The sequence below is a fragment of the Gigantopelta aegis genome, chromosome 4 (genome assembly GCF_016097555.1).
Source record: "Gigantopelta aegis isolate Gae_Host chromosome 4, Gae_host_genome, whole genome shotgun sequence".
Taxonomy (NCBI): Eukaryota; Metazoa; Mollusca; class Gastropoda; order Neomphalida; family Peltospiridae; genus Gigantopelta; species Gigantopelta aegis.
The window spans coordinates 18,270,196-18,290,300 of record NC_054702.1 but is presented as its reverse complement, the minus strand read 5'-3'; the positions used below and the strand labels follow the sequence as shown (position 1 = coordinate 18,290,300).

The 20,105-nt window shown below is 34.7% G+C and overlaps 1 protein-coding gene across 2 annotated transcripts; it reads left to right on the top strand.

Moving 5' to 3' along the window:
• Nucleotides 1-598: 598 nt before the first annotated feature.
• On the top strand, nt 599-18,176 carry LOC121369630. Of its 2 annotated transcripts, none has more exons than XM_041494661.1 (8): nt 599-688; nt 4,332-4,670; nt 6,500-6,646; nt 7,365-7,586; nt 9,377-9,658; nt 11,298-11,975; nt 16,292-16,513; nt 17,843-18,176. In XM_041494661.1, exons 2-8 carry the CDS (start codon nt 4,406-4,408, stop codon nt 17,986-17,988), a joined length of 1,962 nt encoding a protein of 653 aa, XP_041350595.1. In that variant the 5' UTR covers nt 599-688; nt 4,332-4,405; the 3' UTR covers nt 17,989-18,176. The 2 variants fall into 2 exon arrangements, with proteins under 2 accessions (XP_041350595.1, XP_041350594.1); XM_041494660.1 differs by lacking the exon at nt 599-688 and adding an exon at nt 2,867-2,997.
• The last annotated feature ends 1,929 nt before the right edge of the window (nt 18,177-20,105 follow it).

Below are 20,105 nucleotides of genomic sequence, written 5' to 3'. Positions count from 1 at the left end.
TTCCACCGAGGTGGTTCAATCCTGCGACGCATGCACCTCAGGCGAGCACACGATACATCTCCCCACTGAACCGTTAATACTCACTTGGGTGGGAGTAGGTAGTTGGGTGTGAACTCAGGATCTACCACACTCAACGATTACGACTTAAGGCTCATGTAGACTGGATGAGGAGCGTGCGTGCGGTCCGGCTAAAAAAAAGTCGAAATACATTGTAGTCCTGTTCAATTGTTTAGACACTAAGTTTTTTCCAAATGTTACGTTTAATTCCTATTCAATCCTTGTTTTCTTTACATTTGCATGAAAACAAAGACAATGTTCGTGCATTTTTGATGATGAATTGTATATAAAACCTGTCGGAGTTTGGGTTTGTTTTCAAAATAAGGATTGAATTGGAATTAAACGTAACATTTGCAAAAAACTTAGTGTCTAAACAATTGAACAGGACTACAATGTATTTCGACTTTCAACTAGAGCGTCTAGACTGGATGCGTACGTTGCGTATATATATATATATATATATATATATATACGCCGAAAGCACAAGCAGCAGACGTCGCATCCAGTCTATAATAGCCTTTAACCAATTCCAAACCATAGCCGGATGAGACGGGGAGGTGGAGCGTCAAATTCGGCCAAAAAAGATGGAAAGGTTCGGGGAAAATGAGCTGGCCTGAACAATTTTCACCAAGTATTTCCATCATTCTACTCATTAGTTGAATCCATGTAAAAATTCGTAGCGTTTCGTTTGTAACTCTATATAGCTGTTTGGCAGTAATGTTAAATTGGGGCAAAAATCGGTAGTATGGCTTTATCACCAATCAAACAACTTTTATTGATTACATACCAGTTGGAGTATGTGGTTGCCACACAAAGAGTATCCTGTCGTTATACTGCCAAACATTGGTAATCGATCAAACTGAATATTGATGTTTGTAATCTATATTACGACTACACGTAGCTGTATACTATTCTATTTCTGTATAACAAATGCATGCATTCTACTTTTCTTTACGTACACAGACCCATAGGAACGATATCTGAAGTGGGAGGGCACAACCTCTAGTGGGGGAAGGGGCGGGTCACTGCCTCCATCGTGTGTTGAGGCGGGGGAGGGGGAGGGCACAAGCTATATTTTTACTGTTATATATAATAGGACAAAACGTACATTTACGGCCTCGAGTGGCGGTAGGGCACATCACCCCCACGCCCCAGTTCCTGCGGGCCTGGTACGTTCTAACATATGTTCCGACAACAAAATAAGTACATGCTGCCTAGCTGGTTGTGGTATTGTGAATCTATGTAGGTCAATCGATTGTAGTCATGTTTGTCATCGTGTGCTTACCTGTACTATATATTATGATAGGAAGGTGCAGTGTTGTATGAGGTTTTATTTTTAGTTCCTTTTCGCTGATGTGTATTATTAGCAATTTACTTATGGGAGCTCGCACATATGGCGCAATTACATCAAAGAAACTTTACAAAATAGAATATAAATATTACTTAGTCACATAAAAAGTAATGCATAAATAAATAAATAAGAACTTTTTTCAAGGCTATCGTTTCCCTGTAATTTTACTATATTTTCACAGTCTTTACTATATCGATATTTGCCGCATACAGCGAAACTTGTACGCTTATAGATCCAATATTGTTAAAACAACAACAGATTCAAAGTTGTAAGTTTAAAAAATGCGACGCCAAAGCTACTAATACGGCCGTATTCACGGAGAATGAACTAACGGACAAAATAAGAAGACAAGGGGAAAACCACGTTGGAAGAAACCAGAAAAAAAAAACCCGATTTCGTCGATGAAAAAAAAGAGAGAGGATTTTTGTCTCCTCTGACACATGGACCACCTTTTCAAGTAAACAAAAGTAGATAAAATTTCACTTAGCTTTCGGCGTCGCATTTTTTTTTTTTACTTACAATTTTGAATCTGTTGCTATTTTAACAATATTTGACCAATGAAATAAAAAAAATTAAAAATTCCAAACTCGTTTCATAAATTCCACTCAATGTGGCAAATATTCGTTTAGTAACGAGTGTGAAATATTACAATTACGGTTCCCATACATTTTAGACAGTTCCATATTCAGTAAGGTTATCTTTATTATTTGGGTTGGGTTTTTTTTAGTTTTGTTTGTTTATGGGGTTTTTTTTGGAGGGGGGATTGGGGGAATTTTGAGCGGGGGGGGGGGTCTTCACTTAGGTTTTGGCGTCGCATTTTTTTTACTTTAAAGTTTTAATTTGTTGCTATTTTAACAACATTTGACCAATGAAAGAAATAAAATAATTCCCAAACTCGTTTCATAAATTCCATATAGCACTCCCGTTCATGGAATAATATATATACATACAAAAAATAATAATATTTGAAAAAAAACAATAACGCTACTGAATATGGAATTGTTTTTAAAGTTTGGAAACCGTACTTTTACTATTTCACACTCTCTACTATACGGATATTTGCCACATTGATTACAACTACTATTATTATTGTAATTAGTGTTGTTGTTATTATGTATGGTCTGTGTCATGAATATTGCCTGGCCGAGAAATACATATACATGTATAATCAATTACTGGAGTTCGTTATGACTTGTGTTAAACTAATAGGTATATCTAACTTAAATTTCAAAATAGGACAAAATTATCTCAGACGGGAGCTAAAAAATATAGATCTTATAACTTACAACGAACCTTTGCCTAGCAAAGTTAAAGTTTATTTTAAATACGCAGTAGCAGATCGATTGGGCTTTAATCAGATAATGTTAGACTAGCAACCGCGCATTGAGTCGCATGGTGAATTCATAACACTATCGAGTTGCTTCTAGGAAATTCGCTGTCACGTGAACAGCTCTGTGTCGCCTTAACGGATATGGCGTAGGGTGCGCCTTTAGCCTTTTATACGCCATTTCCCCCCTTTTCTCTTTCCCCTAAACAATCTCGCTTAGTAAATGTTTCTCATAACTAAATATATATCTCAGCAATTCCAGGTAATGTTTTCTTTTTACTTTGTTTTGATCGTTACTGTATTATTAGCGTAGTTGAACTCAAAAGTTACAACATATTTTCGAGTAGAAGGAATAGCAAGGTGACCTAATATCTGGGTCATTTCGTCTTTATGATTTACAGTTTGAGTTTGTAGCTGGTATTAGTATCTAGATCGGTTGAGAAACACGTCTTTGAATTCTGTCATAAAATATTTTGGTATAGAATTCGTAAGTAGGCCTATCTTATATGTAATAATGTTTCGACAAAATCAACTCCGCTAAGTAACTGAACGTAGGCCTGCTGTAGACTATGGATTTATTTACACAGTTATTATTAATACCCGTTGGTAAATTAGTGTTGATGTAGTCACAGAAAATATCGTCATCGCGTAGGGGCGTAGCGTGATCTGGACCTGGGGGAGGGGACGGGGGGGGGGGGGGTCGAATATGAACCAAGTGGACCCTTTTTCTATTTTGTTTTGCACCACTAGAAACTCCATATGTATAAACCTGTATGTTTTAGTTCTGAAAGCGGACCATTTGCTTCAGCGGGGGTTGGGGGTTGCCGATGGTTGCCGCTCATGTCGGAACATTCGCCAACATCGGGCCGACGATGCATGCTTGCTGGGAGATGACTTTATTATGAATTAGAGTAGATTATTTTGAAAATGCGAAAACCTTTACAGAAAATTTAAAATTGGTATGTAAAAATAAACTGTCGTTATTTTATAGACATCCGGACATTATTAAAACATCGGGTAAAGTGAGTCATGAACATATTTTAATACGTCGCCATTGACAGCCTTATACATAACAGGAAATATTCAGTCATTGTTTTTTTTTTAATGTAAGTGGGTGTATATTATTTTTATGTAACTGAACCGCTTTTATAAAATTTGTGGTAACAAACAAGCCGTTTTTGTTGTATTTGTATTCCACAATTTTGGACTGAAAGAGTTTTGTAAATACTCTTAAAATTCTGAGTTTTAAGGTTTACTTTTAAATGAGAGAGAGAGAGAGAGAGAGAGAGAGAGAGAGAGAGAGAGAGAGAGAGAGAGAGAGAGAGAGAGAGAGAGAGAGAGATTCCACATATACACACCAAAACAACAACAAAGAAACAGCCATTATTATATCTGTTACATTATTATATCAGTTATAGTTACAGCGTTAAACAGTTTTATTTTAAAGTCATTCACCCTAATTTCAGAAGACTGTACATCTGTTTTGCATAAAATGTTTGTTTAGTTATTACAAACACTAAGACGAGAAACACACTGAATTTGCCAAAATCAACAGAATAATCATATTAATATTTGTTTTATACCTCTAAATTACAGGGTGTATAAACTAGGGATAACAAAGCTAATAAACAAAACAAATTGTAAAATGAAGAAGAAATAAATTTGTTGAAATGGAAATTGCCCAGGTTGTTGAGGATTACATAGACAGTTTGAGTGACACGTCTGCCCACAGTCTAGATGGCATAGCCACCAAGCTGCTGGAACTTGATGTGATATCACAAGAGGATCATGGGAAATTTACAAATGCAACTGATAGTGAAAAACTGGAACTTTTAGTATCCACCTTGATAACGAAAGGCACTCACTTCACGTCATTAGTACGGAAAATAACGGATTTACAGGGAAAATGGAACTCGGGGCAAAACAGACAACTAGGTAAGTTACTTTTTAAATTCGTTTTTCTTCTTTTTAGTTTTTTGTTTTGAATGATTGTGTATGTGTTAGTAGTGTTATTATTTTTGTTATTATTGTTCGTGTGTTGTTGTTTTTTGTTTTCTTTGGAGGGTGTTTGATTTTTTTTTAAATTGGGGGGGGGGGGTTGGGTGGGTGTTTTTTTTTTTTTTTTTTTTTTTTTTTTTTTGGGGGGGGGGGGGGGGGGTATTGTTTTGTTTTTGTTTTGTTTTAGTGGGGTTTTTGTATGTTTTGTTTTTTTACACCGGCACATACAAAATACATACACATATATACTAATATATTACAGAACATTAGTCATCCAATACTTCGTGTGTTTGTTTTGGGGGTGGGGGGGGGGGGGGGGTATTGTTTTGTTTTTGTGTTTTGTTTTAGTGGGGTTTTTGTATGGGTTTTTTTTTTACACCGGCACATACAAAATACATACACATATATGCTAATATATTACCGAACATTAGTCATCCAATACTTGGTATGAATACGTATTTAACTAATCAACTTCCTCCTACACGTTAATTCCACATTTTATTTTCTCCGAAATATACGAATTTAAGATGAGGCTGGTCGATCAAAACGTATTACTAAGGTGTGTGTGTGGGGGGGGGGGGGGGGGGGGGGGGGGGTGTCTTCAAATACAAAGTCAATACAAAGTAAGGTGTAGTGATTTGGGAAACAAAAGTTTTTGGAGGGGTGTCTTGAATGAATGAATGAATGTTTAACGACACGCCAGCACAAAAATACACATCGGCTGTTGGAGGGGTGTCTTACACGATCAGGATGAAGCAAACCGATGGCATACATTATGCCAACCGCAGTTTCATTCCGAAATGTCATTTATGTTTCATCGTAGTTTTATTGTAGAAGACTATATCTTGACTTTACGAGTATAAATATAGCCCACCCCTGGAATGTAATAACAATCCGAAAAACAACTAGTAAAACTGTCTTGACCGAATGATTAATAGATATTGCTATTTTTGCTCTCCGTATAGTCTGGTCGTTGAAGGGTTTGACCCGAAAAAAAATGGTATAGAAATGATTTTGATATCATCTGAAGCGTATTTTTCGGTAGAACAACATATCCAAAATTAGCGAAAATCCGCGATTGAATTTTTGCCACAAATAGTACTATCCTAGTCAATCACTATTTTTCCAAATGCTCATTCGACTCTGCATTGTGCAAAGATAAAGCCGTGACCATGTATTTCAGTTTTGTCTTTCATATTCAAACGGTTAACCTTTGTCCCAATGTTGTGTGCTGTGTACATATCTTAAAACAGCCACAGTTAGGTTTCCGAGGTCCGTACCTGTTATGTTTTACATAAATGTGTTTCACATAAAATTGTTTTTGAGTTACTACAACACCAAGACGGTAAGAATTACGATGAAATTACGAAAACTGATACTTGAAAGTATTGTGTAAGTTAAATGTAAGAACAAACTGTAATAGACTGGCGTGCAATAACTAGAGAATAATAATAATTATTAAACATTTTAAAATTTCTTTACTAAATCTTTGTATGGTGTTTTCTTGTTTTCTTCCTTTCCCCCTTTGCTTCTTCCCTTTTCATTGCTTTTGTTTTGGGGGGGGGGGGGGGGGGGCAGGAGGTCGTGTGGAGAGTGTTGACCATGACAAGTTGACCTTTCTGAAAAGTAAAGTTATGAAGTAGTTTTACTTTAAAATCATGCAGGCAATTTCTTGCTGTAGGTTTGGTGGGTTTTTTATTGTTGTTGTTTGTTTTTGGAAAAACAACTATAATTGTAACATTGATCTGCTTGTGTTATTTTCATAGCGACAACTAGTGGGGCGAGAGGAGAGAGGCGCATCCTACCATCATCAGCCGACGTGTCGGAAGACTGGACACTCAAAGTGTTTCTAATGAAAATATCTCAAAGTATTGATACAGAGGAGTTCGAGCTAATGAAGGACCTAATTGGTGGTATGTGAGGCCAAAAAAACCATTGTTGTTATCTACACGGTGCAAGTTTAGCTCCGTTAGAAATCATAAATGGGAGAAGGCATTATTATTATGAATTATTATTTTTAATGGGGAAGGGTCTGTGCCATGAATATTATATTTAGAATCGTGTCCAACACAATATATGAAAATATGTACCTATTTCTCCCCTCTTTCCCCTTCTACCTTATCTCCCTCTGCCTGTCTCTGTCTGTCTGCTTTTCTGTCTGTATGTCTATATATCTCTCTAAATTATTTTATATTGCTGCAAAAAATATATATATATTTGAATTAAACCCGCATTTCTCTCACTAACATGAATATTGCTCATATTTTATTGTGCCAGGTAATTATGGCATAGTTACAAAACATTGTGCATTCTGTAATAAAACATAATACTTGGCTGCTATATAGACGAAGACAATAATAGGAACCACTGTTTTACAACTGGTATATCAAATGAGTCGAAATGACGCTGTAAATGCTATCCTTTCTGTGAAAAGTGCATATAAAATACCTTTTCCTGCTAAAGGATATTTATACCTTCTGTGGCTGCAGCGGGTTTCATATGATTATTTCAAAACTCTGTGTGTGTGTGTGTGTGTGTGTGCGTGTGCGTGTGCGCGTGTGTGTGTGCGTGTGTGTGTGTGTGTGTGTGTGTGCATTTATATATGAACGTACACTTTTATTTGTTTCCTAGGAGAACTCGGATTTAAAACGGCCACTCTAGAGAAGCTAACTACACCCATGAAGATGTTCAAGCACATGTTGACAACGCGAAAAATCAGCATATACAACACTATCTACTTACAAAGCGTCCTATGGCATCTTCAGAGAAAAGATCTCATGCAAGAATTTATTTCGTTTTCTGTTGAGAGTCAAAAACGTGTAGTCTATTTCTACACTCCAAGAGATACACCAGGTACAACCAACATCTTTGCAGCGAGACAGTCAGAATACACACACAAATCCACATAATATACTACACACAATCACACTTACCTTACATAGTACATACACTCACTCACACACGCATACATACAGCCTATTCTGACATATATACACAACAATGATTAGAAAGATCACCCTGAGTTTGCCACAACTGTTAAGATCAACAGTGACTTTTTACGACTGTAATTACATATTAAATATAGTTTTCTAAATAATATATATATATATATATTAAGGCTGTTGAAAGAAATATATTTATTTGATTTTGGGTTAGCTTTTTGGTGATTTATCAATGGAATACATTGAACAAAATCAACATTAATTCATATGTCAAAGTCTAGCATTGTGCTCTATTGGATGTGGGTCATATGAAAATGTTACCAGCATATTTAAAGTTGCAGAATTGAAACTCTCTGAACTTGCTCTTAATTCACTTCATACAAGGCATTTGTCAGTTCCTTCCCTTTCATTTGAATGCATCTTCATAAATCAAGGCTAATATTCGTTCCTCGTATTCAGCCTTGATACATGTCGTCAAGAAATCGTGCCACAAAATGCTTAAATTTCATTTGGATGCGATGAGATCTGATTGCAACGAATCGCAACGCTCCTTATAGATTCCCTTGTTATTGTAAACAAAGATGGCAGCGTGTCGTGTTTGTCACGATATGTTAAAAAATAGGTTTCGGCGGTTAATTTTTTATATTGCTTTCAAGATTGTCACATGTTACCAATGCTGATTGGTCAGCAATGTCATCGTGTAAGGGACATAATCGGTGTTACAAATTTTCTTCCAATAGAGGGCGCTAGTAGTGGATATCAGTAATCTTGACTACATGTATCAAGGCTGAATACGAGGAACGAATATTAGCCTTGATTTATGAAGATGATTAGAATGTAGCATTAAATCAGTATCTTGGTCCACACGACACAAATCTTTGAACACGTGAGAGGATTTCTTCCCATTCAAGTTTTGAATGTCCACACCGTTATTGTTTGGATATTCCCAAATTAGAATTTGTTTTAAATATTCAAAGAAATTAGTTTGTCTAAGAACACACAATATGTACCAAGGAGGAATTCAATATTTGACCTTGACCGTGTGTACATAATTTTAAAAAGTATTTGAAATTATCCAGTCACTGCCTATACTGTTATTATTGCTATTTTGAACGTCCATCCTGTTACTGTGTTTGCATATGTTCAAATTAGAAATTAAAGTTTGAAACATTTAAGGAAATTATTTTGTTTAACAACACACCATGTACCACTAGGCATTCTTCATGTGACCTAGATGTTTTGGTACATAAAATTGCAAATATATATCAAAAAGTTTTATCACTGTTACTGTCCGTACTGTTATATGAAATTATTTGAGTATTTTTTGTGAAATTCACACAAAAGAATATACATATGATTTCAATTATCATGACTGTAAATTATTATCATGTTTCCTGTATCTTACAATATGAAACTAAACCAATGTTTTACTGATCGTGCATCATTTAAATGTGTAATAACAGTACGGACAGAAAACTATATGTGTGTGTGTGTGTGTGTGTGTGTGTGTGTGTGTGTGTGTGCGTGTGTTTTATTGGTATGTTGTTTAAAAATATATAACATAACCTGAGCTGGCAAATTATTATATTATGTTACTCAAGTACTTGAGCATACTTGTTTTTCTTTTCGCCAAACATTTTACCATTTTTAATACTGACTTAGGTACGAATGATTTGTTTTATATATTGAATTTATTTACAGAAAATGGCTACAAGTACTTAAAGTTTTATATCGGTGGAGATATAACCAGACTGACGGTCAAAGAATTGGAACAACTCAGAGTGCAAGTGTCGACAACTCTGTGTGTGCCACTCAAGTTTGTGTATCTCGATGGCATTGAGCCTTCTAACAGTATTCTGTTGACCTTCATGGTACCCGACAACAGCATTGAAATATTCATTAGTTTTGCTGGACATAATCAAGATTGCATGGAAGAATTTGGATTGTTTGTGGAAATAAGACACGACGTTCTTATTCTTAGAGGTATGTAAACCAAAACGAATACCAAGGGCCATTCAACAATTACACAACGCTCTAGTGGGATGTGATATAGGATGCATTGCAAACTGTTATGGAAAGAAAGAAATGTTTTATTTAACACATTATATTTACGGTTATATGGCGTCAGACATATGGTTAAGGACTACACAGATTTTGAGAGGAAACCCGCTGTCGCCATTTCATGGGCTACTCTTTCCGATTAGCAGCAAGGGATCTTTCATTTGCGCTTCCCACAGGCAGGATAGCACAAACCATGGCCTTTGTTGAACCAGTTATGGATCACTGGTCGGTGCAAGTGGTTTACACCTACCCATTGAGCCTTCAGAAAATGCAATCAGAAATGTTGATCAAACTGCGTCACATTAAAAGTGGGCAGTCTAACATAGCTTGTGCAATGAAAAATAATCAAGGCTCAGTAATATAAGGTTTTCTCTGGCTGCACAAAAATTACATTGTCCCACACCCCTCTGCTTAGATAGATACGGTCTTGTAAGAGCCAATTTTTCAAAGCTTTACGTAATCGGAAGTTTATTCATTTGATGTTCACCTAAATAACCGATTGTTACATGCATTATATTTACGTCACCAGTGAGCTCTCTAATACTTACACACTTGTAGCACGGTTCTGTACTATATAGACGTTAATAATAACATTATCAGAATATATGAGATTTAACTAAATCAAAAGATTTGTTATTAACTGAAGTGACTCTGTTCAATGTAGACCGGCCTCGGTGGCGTCGTGGCAGGCCATCGGTCTACAGGCTGGTAGGTACTGGGTTCGGATCCCAGTCGAGGCATGGGATTTTTAATCCAGATACCGACTCCAAACCCTGAGTGAGTGCTCCGCAAGGCTCATTGGGTAGGTGTAAACCACTTGCACCGACCAGTGATCCATAACTGGTTCAACAAAGGCCATGGTTTGTGCTATCCTGCCTGTGGGAAGCGCAAATAAAAGATCCCTTGCTGCCAATCGGAAGAGTAGCCCATGTAATGGCGACAGCGGGTTTCCTCTCAAAATCTGTGTGGTCCTTAACCATATGTCTGACGCCATATAACCGTAAATAAAATGTGTTGAGTGCGTCGTTAAATAAAATATTTCTTTCTGTTCAATATAATACAGAGCGTTTCTACGGAACGTTTTGTAAGACACAATTACTGTTTTCGTGTCGTGATATACAATTTTGAATTGGTGGATGCAGTCCACAATAACATGTACACATTTGTGTAATTAGCATTGTGTCCAAGGGGTTCAGATGGATATTTGAATTCAGTCGCAGCATCAGTAGGAACGTCAAGCTAACACACACTGGACTTGTTAGACCAGCAGTTGTCTGTCAATCTGACTAGCAAATAAAATACACGAGTCTGGGGGGAAGATGAAGTTGAACTATTAAGGGGGTGTGGTAACTTCAAGTGTCAGATACTTTCACAGCTCCAGTGTGACTTAGTCAGAGGATTCCCACGAACATGAAGTTCTTGATCGTTATGTATAATACGTAAATTAAAAACAGACCCACAAATAAACAATTGCATTCCGCATAACGAATATAAACCATAATTTCCTCTAATATACCTACTCTTTTGTTTACTGTTTTATTTTGTAATTTATTCACCATAGAAAATTGCTCAAAAGAAGACCAGAAGACATCAACACAAACATCAATGGAAGAGCATCTAAAAGAGTTGCTACACAAAGAACAGAAATTAAAGGAAGAACTAAACGACCAGGCCGAACAACTGCTTGATCTGCAAGAGATTGAGAGTGATCGCGAAGTCAGTAACGCAGTCGTCAAACGAAACCAGGAGACATTGGTGCAAGAGGTGGAGATGTACAGACGAATGTTCCACAAGGCGCTCGATGTAGTAGATCATTTAAATATAACGGGCGAAGTGGTCAAGAATGGACATCGTGTGACGACTGCGTCTAGGTTGGAAATACAAAGCTGTTTGACCCTTCACACATCCTTGCTGGCCAGAGCCAAGGAAACCAGAATGGATTTGATGCTATTGTCAGAAATCCTCGATGTTAATTCCACCCTATCTGCCATGCAAGAGAAGCAGAAGTTTGTGGACACATTGAAAGAATTCAGATCGATTATTCAAACGCTGGAAGGCAGAACAAATCGCTTTCAATTTGAAAATTATTTCATAACAGCCAGCACATTGATAACTGGGATGCCTGTCAATGCACTGCAAGCTTTTCTGATTAAACAAGAACAAACTCGTCTTCAGACGAATCAGACAGTTCAGCTCAATGTCAACGTACCCGTTTTACAGGCTACTAATATTGCACCAGGTTTGCTTAGACTATATTAAATATCTTTACCGCAAAACACACAAATAAAAACCTATCATAAAAGATGTTCGGCATACATAACATATGGACTGAGTTTGGACCTTCTATTTTTTCATCTGTTGAAATAATCGCACACATACCAGGGCAATACATAGTTTTAAATAACTAGGCAGGGGTTGGGGTAAAAAAAAAAGAATCATGACAAGAGTAGTGAAGAGTCTTTTCCCGCTAGACTAAAATGGCATAGTGAACGAAGCTATAAATATATAACTATCTTCCACGGATTTGGACAATTTGTAAAGACAGAGAGTGAATGCAAACTAAAGTATAGTGAGACTGAAATGCTGCATTTCCTCATTGACAACATATATTTCATATTTGGGGATAAGATATATAGATAAGAAATAGGAATCCCCTTGGTAACCGTGCTCTACTATGCTAATGTTTCTGGTCTGAAAATTAATTATTCAAAAACTAAAATTATTTGGATTGGTAGTAGAAAGTTTTCCAAAGAGGTATTTCATCATTCAAAATGGAAACTAACTTGGGGTGAGGAAAATTTTAATCTATTAGGTGAACAATTTTCTGTTAATACTGAACAAATTAGTATAAGTAATTTCGAACAAAAAGTACTTCAAATGAAAAAATTAATAAAACAATGGTCATCAAGGAAGTTGACTGTTTTGGGTCGAATTGTTGTTGTTAAAACTTTAATAGTATCACAAATAATTCATTTACTTATTTCCTTACCAAATCCACCTGAAGTAATAGCAAAACAAATACATACAATGTTGTATACTTTTATTTGGCAGAACAAACCAGAAAGAATTAAACGAGAAGTATTAGTACAAGACTATAAAAATGGAGGCATTAAAATGTTACATATTTCAAATTTTATGATTGCATTAAAAGCCTCTTGGATAAGAATACTTTTTACCACAAATTCAAAATGGAAAACTCTATTCCAGGCATAAACAGGACTAAAGGCAGAAATTTTGTTAAATTACGGTGATTATTTCCTTCAGAAAAAACAAAAACTAATTAAAAATCTGTTTTGGAAAAATGTATTACAAAGTTGGTTAAAGATACAACAAAAACAGACTTGGGAAAATAATGATGAAATAATGAGTACAAATATTTGGTATAATAGTCATATCATTAAAGATGATAAACCTATATTGTATAAACACTATATTGAAAAAGGTATAATTTTTATACAAGATTTATTGAATGAGCAAGGACAGTTTATGGATTATGAAGTTTGTAAAGCAAGATACAATATAAAATATTTTTTTTTAGAATATGCCACTTTAATAAGAGCAATCAGAACATTTATTGGCAATATTAAAACTGATAACCAAATATTTGTACCTTTGAACAATCCAATTTTCCCTTTCAATCTAAGAATTTTTCTAAAAGATACAAAGGGATGTAAAACAATATACCAATTATTGAACAGGAATAAAGTAATACCTACATCACAAATAAAATATTGTAAACTGGGTTGTACTTTTTCTCCACAAATATGGGGATATTATTACAGTTTACCGTTTTCAGTTTTAAAAGACCCATCTTTAATGTGGTTCCAGTATAAAATCTTACACAGAACAATAGCAAAAAATACTTTTTGGCATAAAATAAAATATATAGATTCTGATATTTGTCATTTTTGTTATCTCCAACCAGAAACATTGGAACATTTGTTTTATAATTGTACAAAAGTTGCTGAAGTCTGGAAAGCTGTTGAATATTGGTTACAAGCCAAAGATGAACACATCTCATTGGACAAAAATATAGTTTTGTTTGGACTTATAAATCAAAAATACAGATTTATTAATTGGCTAATTATTAATGTAAAATATTACATTTATAGAATGAAAATTCAGAAGTCCGGACTAAATGTTGAGGCACTTCAAAATATAATAAAAGATAAACTGCAAATTGAAAAATATATATTGTATAAAAAATGTCTTTACTCTTTTATTATTATTTTTTTTTTCTCTCTCTCTCTCTCTCTCTCTCTCTCTCTCTCTCTCTCTCTCTCTCTCTCTCTCTCTCTCTCTCTCTCTCTCTTTCTTGACTTGAACATTCGCTCTTTTTTTTATCTTTTTTTTTTATCTGCCTATATGAAACCTGTAATGTAAAGGTATTGTATATTGGTTATTTTTAATAGAGGTTATTCACGTCACATCATTTTGCTTCCCTTGTTGAGAATAACCTCTATACATGCATATTTATATATGTACATGCAGGGATTTGTCCAGGATTTTTCACCAGGGGCCCATAGCAGATAAAATTGGGAAAACAAAATAAACAATGAAGGCACATTGAGAATTTTTAATGCCTGTTTCTTCTGGGAGGGGGACCTTTTTGGGTACCAGAGAATGTCTGGATAGATCCCTGACATATAGGCCTATAAGTAGTTGTATTATAGACTCATACTGTAAGTAATGACTTCAGGGCCCCCAACCCTGACATTACCAAATGGTTTCTGGGGTAATAAAAATTTGGAAAAAAAGAAAAAAAAAAAAGAAAAAAAAACCGTGCTCTACTATTCGATTCACCGATTTGTTTCACCATGCATATGAATATGAATTTCTGAATTAAATTTCTGGTTAAATCAAAAGTAAATCGGTTAAAACATTTAACTTTACTTTTTTCAGTGAATTTTTCAGTTAATGGTCTCCTCGGGACTGGTTGTCCTGCTATAGACGAGACACTAGATCAATGGAATCAACTACTATTTTATCAAACGCCCATTCGACTATAGTTTTATAGTTTAGATTGAAATGAAAAGTCATTTTCCCCCTATTTCATGGCGGACACTTATCCTTACATCTCCCATTAAGTACAACCCTGTAAAGTCAAGTAAAGTAAAACATGTCACAACACATCAGTTATCCAACACATCAGTTATCTGCATCCAGTATATTAGACAGTATCAAAAACATACACTTCTCTACGGTTAAGTCTACATTTGAAATCTTAAATTAGATATTACAAATTATATATAGGGAGGTTATTTCATGAGGTTTTTCGAATACGATTTTTATGTCAACTTGTGATGTGTGAAAACTATATTTTCACGCATTGGGAAGCAATGAGTTAAAATATTGTTTTCACACATCACGAGTTGACATAAAAAAAATTGTATTAAAAACTCCACCATGAAATAGTCTATTTATTATATACATCTTTCCTAATTTTTGACAATATATTTCGCTTTTTGTTAATATTCTGTCGAAAACATGCAACGCCATGATATATTTCTTCCGATGGATTTTTTCCAGAAAATTTACTTCACTATAGACATTTTAAAAAGAAATTTGAATAAAAATTATTTCTATTTAATTATTAAATTAACATTTATTTATAATACTGCTGTGCAAACGTACCTGACAAAACGATCCTGCAAACAACAATCACAAAAACAAAACAAATCGAGTTTCTTTAGTTTAACGACACCACTAGAGCACATTGATTAAACATCGGCTACTGAATGTCAGACATTTAATAATTTTAACATATTAGTCTTAGAGAGGAAACCTGCTACATGTTTTCATTAGTAGCAAGTAATCTTTTATATGCACAATCCCATAGACAGGATAGCACATGCCACAGCCTTTGATATATCAGTCGTGGTGCACTGACTGAAGCGAGAAATAACCCAATGGGCCCACTAACGGGGATCGATCCCAGACCGACCGCTCATCAGGCGGGCAATTTACCACTGAGCTACGCCCCTCAACCATCCACCCGAATACGATCAGATGCATTGGTAATCATCAAACTTAAATACGAAGAAACGACACTAAGGGAGATAATTTAATCATACTACTATTTTACAAAAAAGTAAATTCGATTTCTATATTTTCACTTAACTAAAATACAGTGAATATATGACTTTTCACTGGATATAACATTTATGGTTTCTGTAGATCTATATATATGATTGCTATGTATATAATAATATTAAATATTTGAATAGTAATGAACATTAACATTTCAAATGTACCTGTTGAAATGGACAGTAATGTGGGTATTTGCTTTATCTCACAAATTAAAAATATATATAAACAGAAGTGATTTGCATAAACCACAAGGATTCTTACTAACATAAAATATTTATAGTTCTTACATATTGCCAAAATATATGTATGCATATATACATGTATTTATTTAATTAACAATTATGTTGTTAATACTAGAACTTTCAATATTAAAATGGACCTATATTATCAGTAAAATAGCTATTATATTATATGTTTTGTTATGGAAAACCGTCTCATTCATTTGTGTGCTTTTTTCTATTTCAGTAAACTATCCTTTCATGACAGCTGTGCCTTCATTACATCCATGGCATACGCAAATTCTAAAAGCTATGACAGAGGATCTAAATCAAAGAGATTGCAACAGACTGCGTAAAATTCTAAAACTGAATGAGACAGAAAAACAAATTCTGGATAGCCAGAGTTTTCGACTTTTGGAAATTGCACTCATGCGAGAGTTACAAGCTGGAAAGGAAAATCAACCATTAGGTATTACTTTCTTTTGGAATGCGTGAGTGTGGTGTGTTCCGATTTTAATTAACTAAGTATTTGTTTTATGATAGATAATTGAAGGCTATATCGACTAAATACGATCCATCACTGACCAAAATGACGACTGATGCTATTCCATACGTTGAACTCTCTTTGGTGGAACTCTTGCATATTTATATTTTATCGTTTTAAATGAAGGGAAAGACTTGACAACTGTGGTGGCAGTACCCATGATGGGTGCCATCGGTGGGGTAAAATATGTTCACCTTTCGCTTAGACCTGATATCATCTCTGTTTTGACTGATGAGTGCAAGTCATTACAGCTATATGTATTCCAATGAGCTCTGTCATGTGGTAGTTTTGAGTAAACTGGTTTGGGATTGGCAAGAAGGATGTATTGTCCAGTAAAGCCTTCCTATACACGAGGCAGTAGATAGAGATTCAACCACTATATTTCCAGATGCCCTTTTGACTCTGCATTTTGCAGATAAGGTCTTGATTGCGGATAACGGTTTTGTTGTTCAGATTTTGTACTGCATGATTTTGGAGTGCGTGCGTGTGTATGTTCTAATTTTAATTAACCAGCTATGTCCTTGATATCACTTTAGTGCTTGTATTTGCGCTTTCAAAATATAAACAGCACAAACTATAACAATATGAGTGTTCTCAATAGATTGCATGCCATGTTTATTTCTCCTTTTTAGTAGTAAGAAATTAATAGTGAGGAATAATGTATATTTAGAACTACGATGTGAATGTGTAAAAACTCCCAAGAATGTAATGAAAGAAAGAAAGAAATGTTTTATTTAACGACGCACTCAACACATTTTATTTACGGTTATATGGCGTCAGACATATGGTTAAGGACCACACAGATTTTGAGAAGAAACCCACTGTCGCCACTACATGGGCTACTCTTCCGATTAGCAGCAAGGGATCTTTTATTTGCGCTTCCCACAGGCAGAATAGCACAAACCATGGCCTTTGTTGAACCAGTTATGGATCACTGGTCGGTGCAAGTGGTTTACACCTACCCACTGAGCCTTGCGGAGCACTCACTCAGGATTTGGAGTCGGTATCTGGATTAAAAATCCCATGCCTCGACTGGGATCCGAACCCAGTACCTACCAGGCCTGTAGACCGATGGCCTACCACGACGCCACCGAGGCCGGTCAGAATGTAATGAGTACAGTTTTCGGGTTGTACTAAATTACTCCAATTTTAAAATTAAAATCCTAAATAGTGCATTTTCTTCTTTCTTTGTCTTCGAAAAAACCTTATTTCTGAAATATAATACTTATATAAGATATTTTTTGTTTGTTTCAGAAAATATATTGGGCTCGATACTTGGAAAAATACAGAGAAAAGATCTACTAGTAAAGTATTTTCCAAAACCAAGCCAAGAAGATGCTATCAAGAAACCCAGCAAAGAAAAACGATCCACTTCAGAGTCACGTATGGTCGCTAAATGATGGAGCAAAATAAACTGTTTGGATTTGGGACTGATATAGTGAATTAGATGTGGATAGGGCTTCATACATACATGCATACATACACATACGTACACACATACATACACACATACAGACATACACACACACAGACACACATACATACACACATACATACATACATACATACATACATACATACATACATACATACATACATACATACATACATACATACATACATGCATACATACATACATACATACACACATACATACATACATACATACATACATGCATACATACACATACATGCATACACACATGCATACATACATACATACATACACACATACATACATACACACATACATACATACATACATACATACATACATACATACATACATACATACATGTGAAAGTGCTAATGTGAAACATCTTGATCATTGTTGTTTTTTTGTATAATAGTCAGAGAGAGAGAGAGAGAGAGAGAGAGAGAGAGAGAGAGAGAGAGAGAGAGAGAGAGAGAGAGAGAGAGAGAGAGAGAGAGAGAGCTGTCTGTGGGATTCTGCATATAAAATATCCCTTGCTGCTAATCGAAAGAGTAGTCATTTGCATGGCGGCAACGGATTTCGTCTCTTATTATCTCTGTAGTCCTCAATCATATGCTCGACGCCATATAACCTTAGATCAAAAGTGTGGAGTGCGTCATTAAATAAAACATTTTTTCCTTCCTCCCTTGAAAATTTAGTGATTAATAAAAAAAAGAAATGTGTGGCTTGTCATCGATATACTACAGGTATAAATTAAATTGAACAAATATTATTAAAATAATTATGCACCCCATGACTGATTTTGTTTTGTTTTAATTTCTACTTTTATACAATATTTTAATAATGTATTATGGCATCAAACATATTTGTAATTTAGTTTTACTACTTTTAATGCATATTCAATTAAAACCGTATACTATATATTAATAATTCAACATTTTATTACACCATTTTAAAAAGATTATATTAATTTATCAGAACATGTTTTTGTTATATTAATGGAAACTGATTTGTATATGAGTTCAGACAAGGGACATAACTTTGTTTAAACTTGTTTTAACTGCAAATATATTGGAAACGAAAGGAGATAAAATTCCATATAAAATCATACTTATTTGAACCGAAACCAAAAGTTGTAATGTCATTATAATGTGGTTCGAATTTAGTTATTGACAAGAAGCATTACAATCCTTACAAACTTCGATTTTTCCTAGTGTATTACAGGGGTTTTTTCGTTGTTGTTTAGATAGTCATGATAAGCTGTGGTATGCACATGTGTACCGAAACATAAATCGTCAAGAAAATAGTATACTTGCTAAGGTGCATGCCTGCAGAGCCAGCTGTTGATGTTCACTGTGCTGCAGTAGGTAGTAAATTTGATAAAATTATATTCTGTTGCTGCTGGCATTAACTATCGATAATTTCGCTATTAGCTCAGTTGGCAGAGTACTGGATTCTCATACACAAGATCCGTGGTTCGAATCCCCTGAGCGGTGGTTGATTTATATGTATTTGTTTGCATAATAATGATTTTTGATCTCGAATTTGAGTGATGGCATTTACATTTCATATATATATATATATATATATATATATATATATATATATATATATATATATATATATATATATATATATATATATATATGTATGTATATTGATAAGTTGTTACCTTTTATATACATTATTATATTATTATATACATCACAGTTAATTTCACACTTATACATAATGCAGATACTATTGATGTTGATGATGGATATTCATTAATTGGTGGATATTGTTTTACATTAATGAATGTTGTTGGATTGTTCTGGATACTGAAGTCTAACATGGTATACTTGTAATGTATACTGATATCAATACATGTTATAACACAAACATATAAACAACTTAATAATGTTCTCTGTCTGATGACGTCTACATTTTTGGATGATATCCTTATTTTATGTGAACATTTTTGTTCTTATTAATGATGTTCAGGAAATCTGTTTTCTTAACGTTTTCCAGTCTGAATCTTAGCGTATTAGCAATATACTATTCGCTAAAGACCACATGTTCAGCAATTTGACTAAGTTAGTA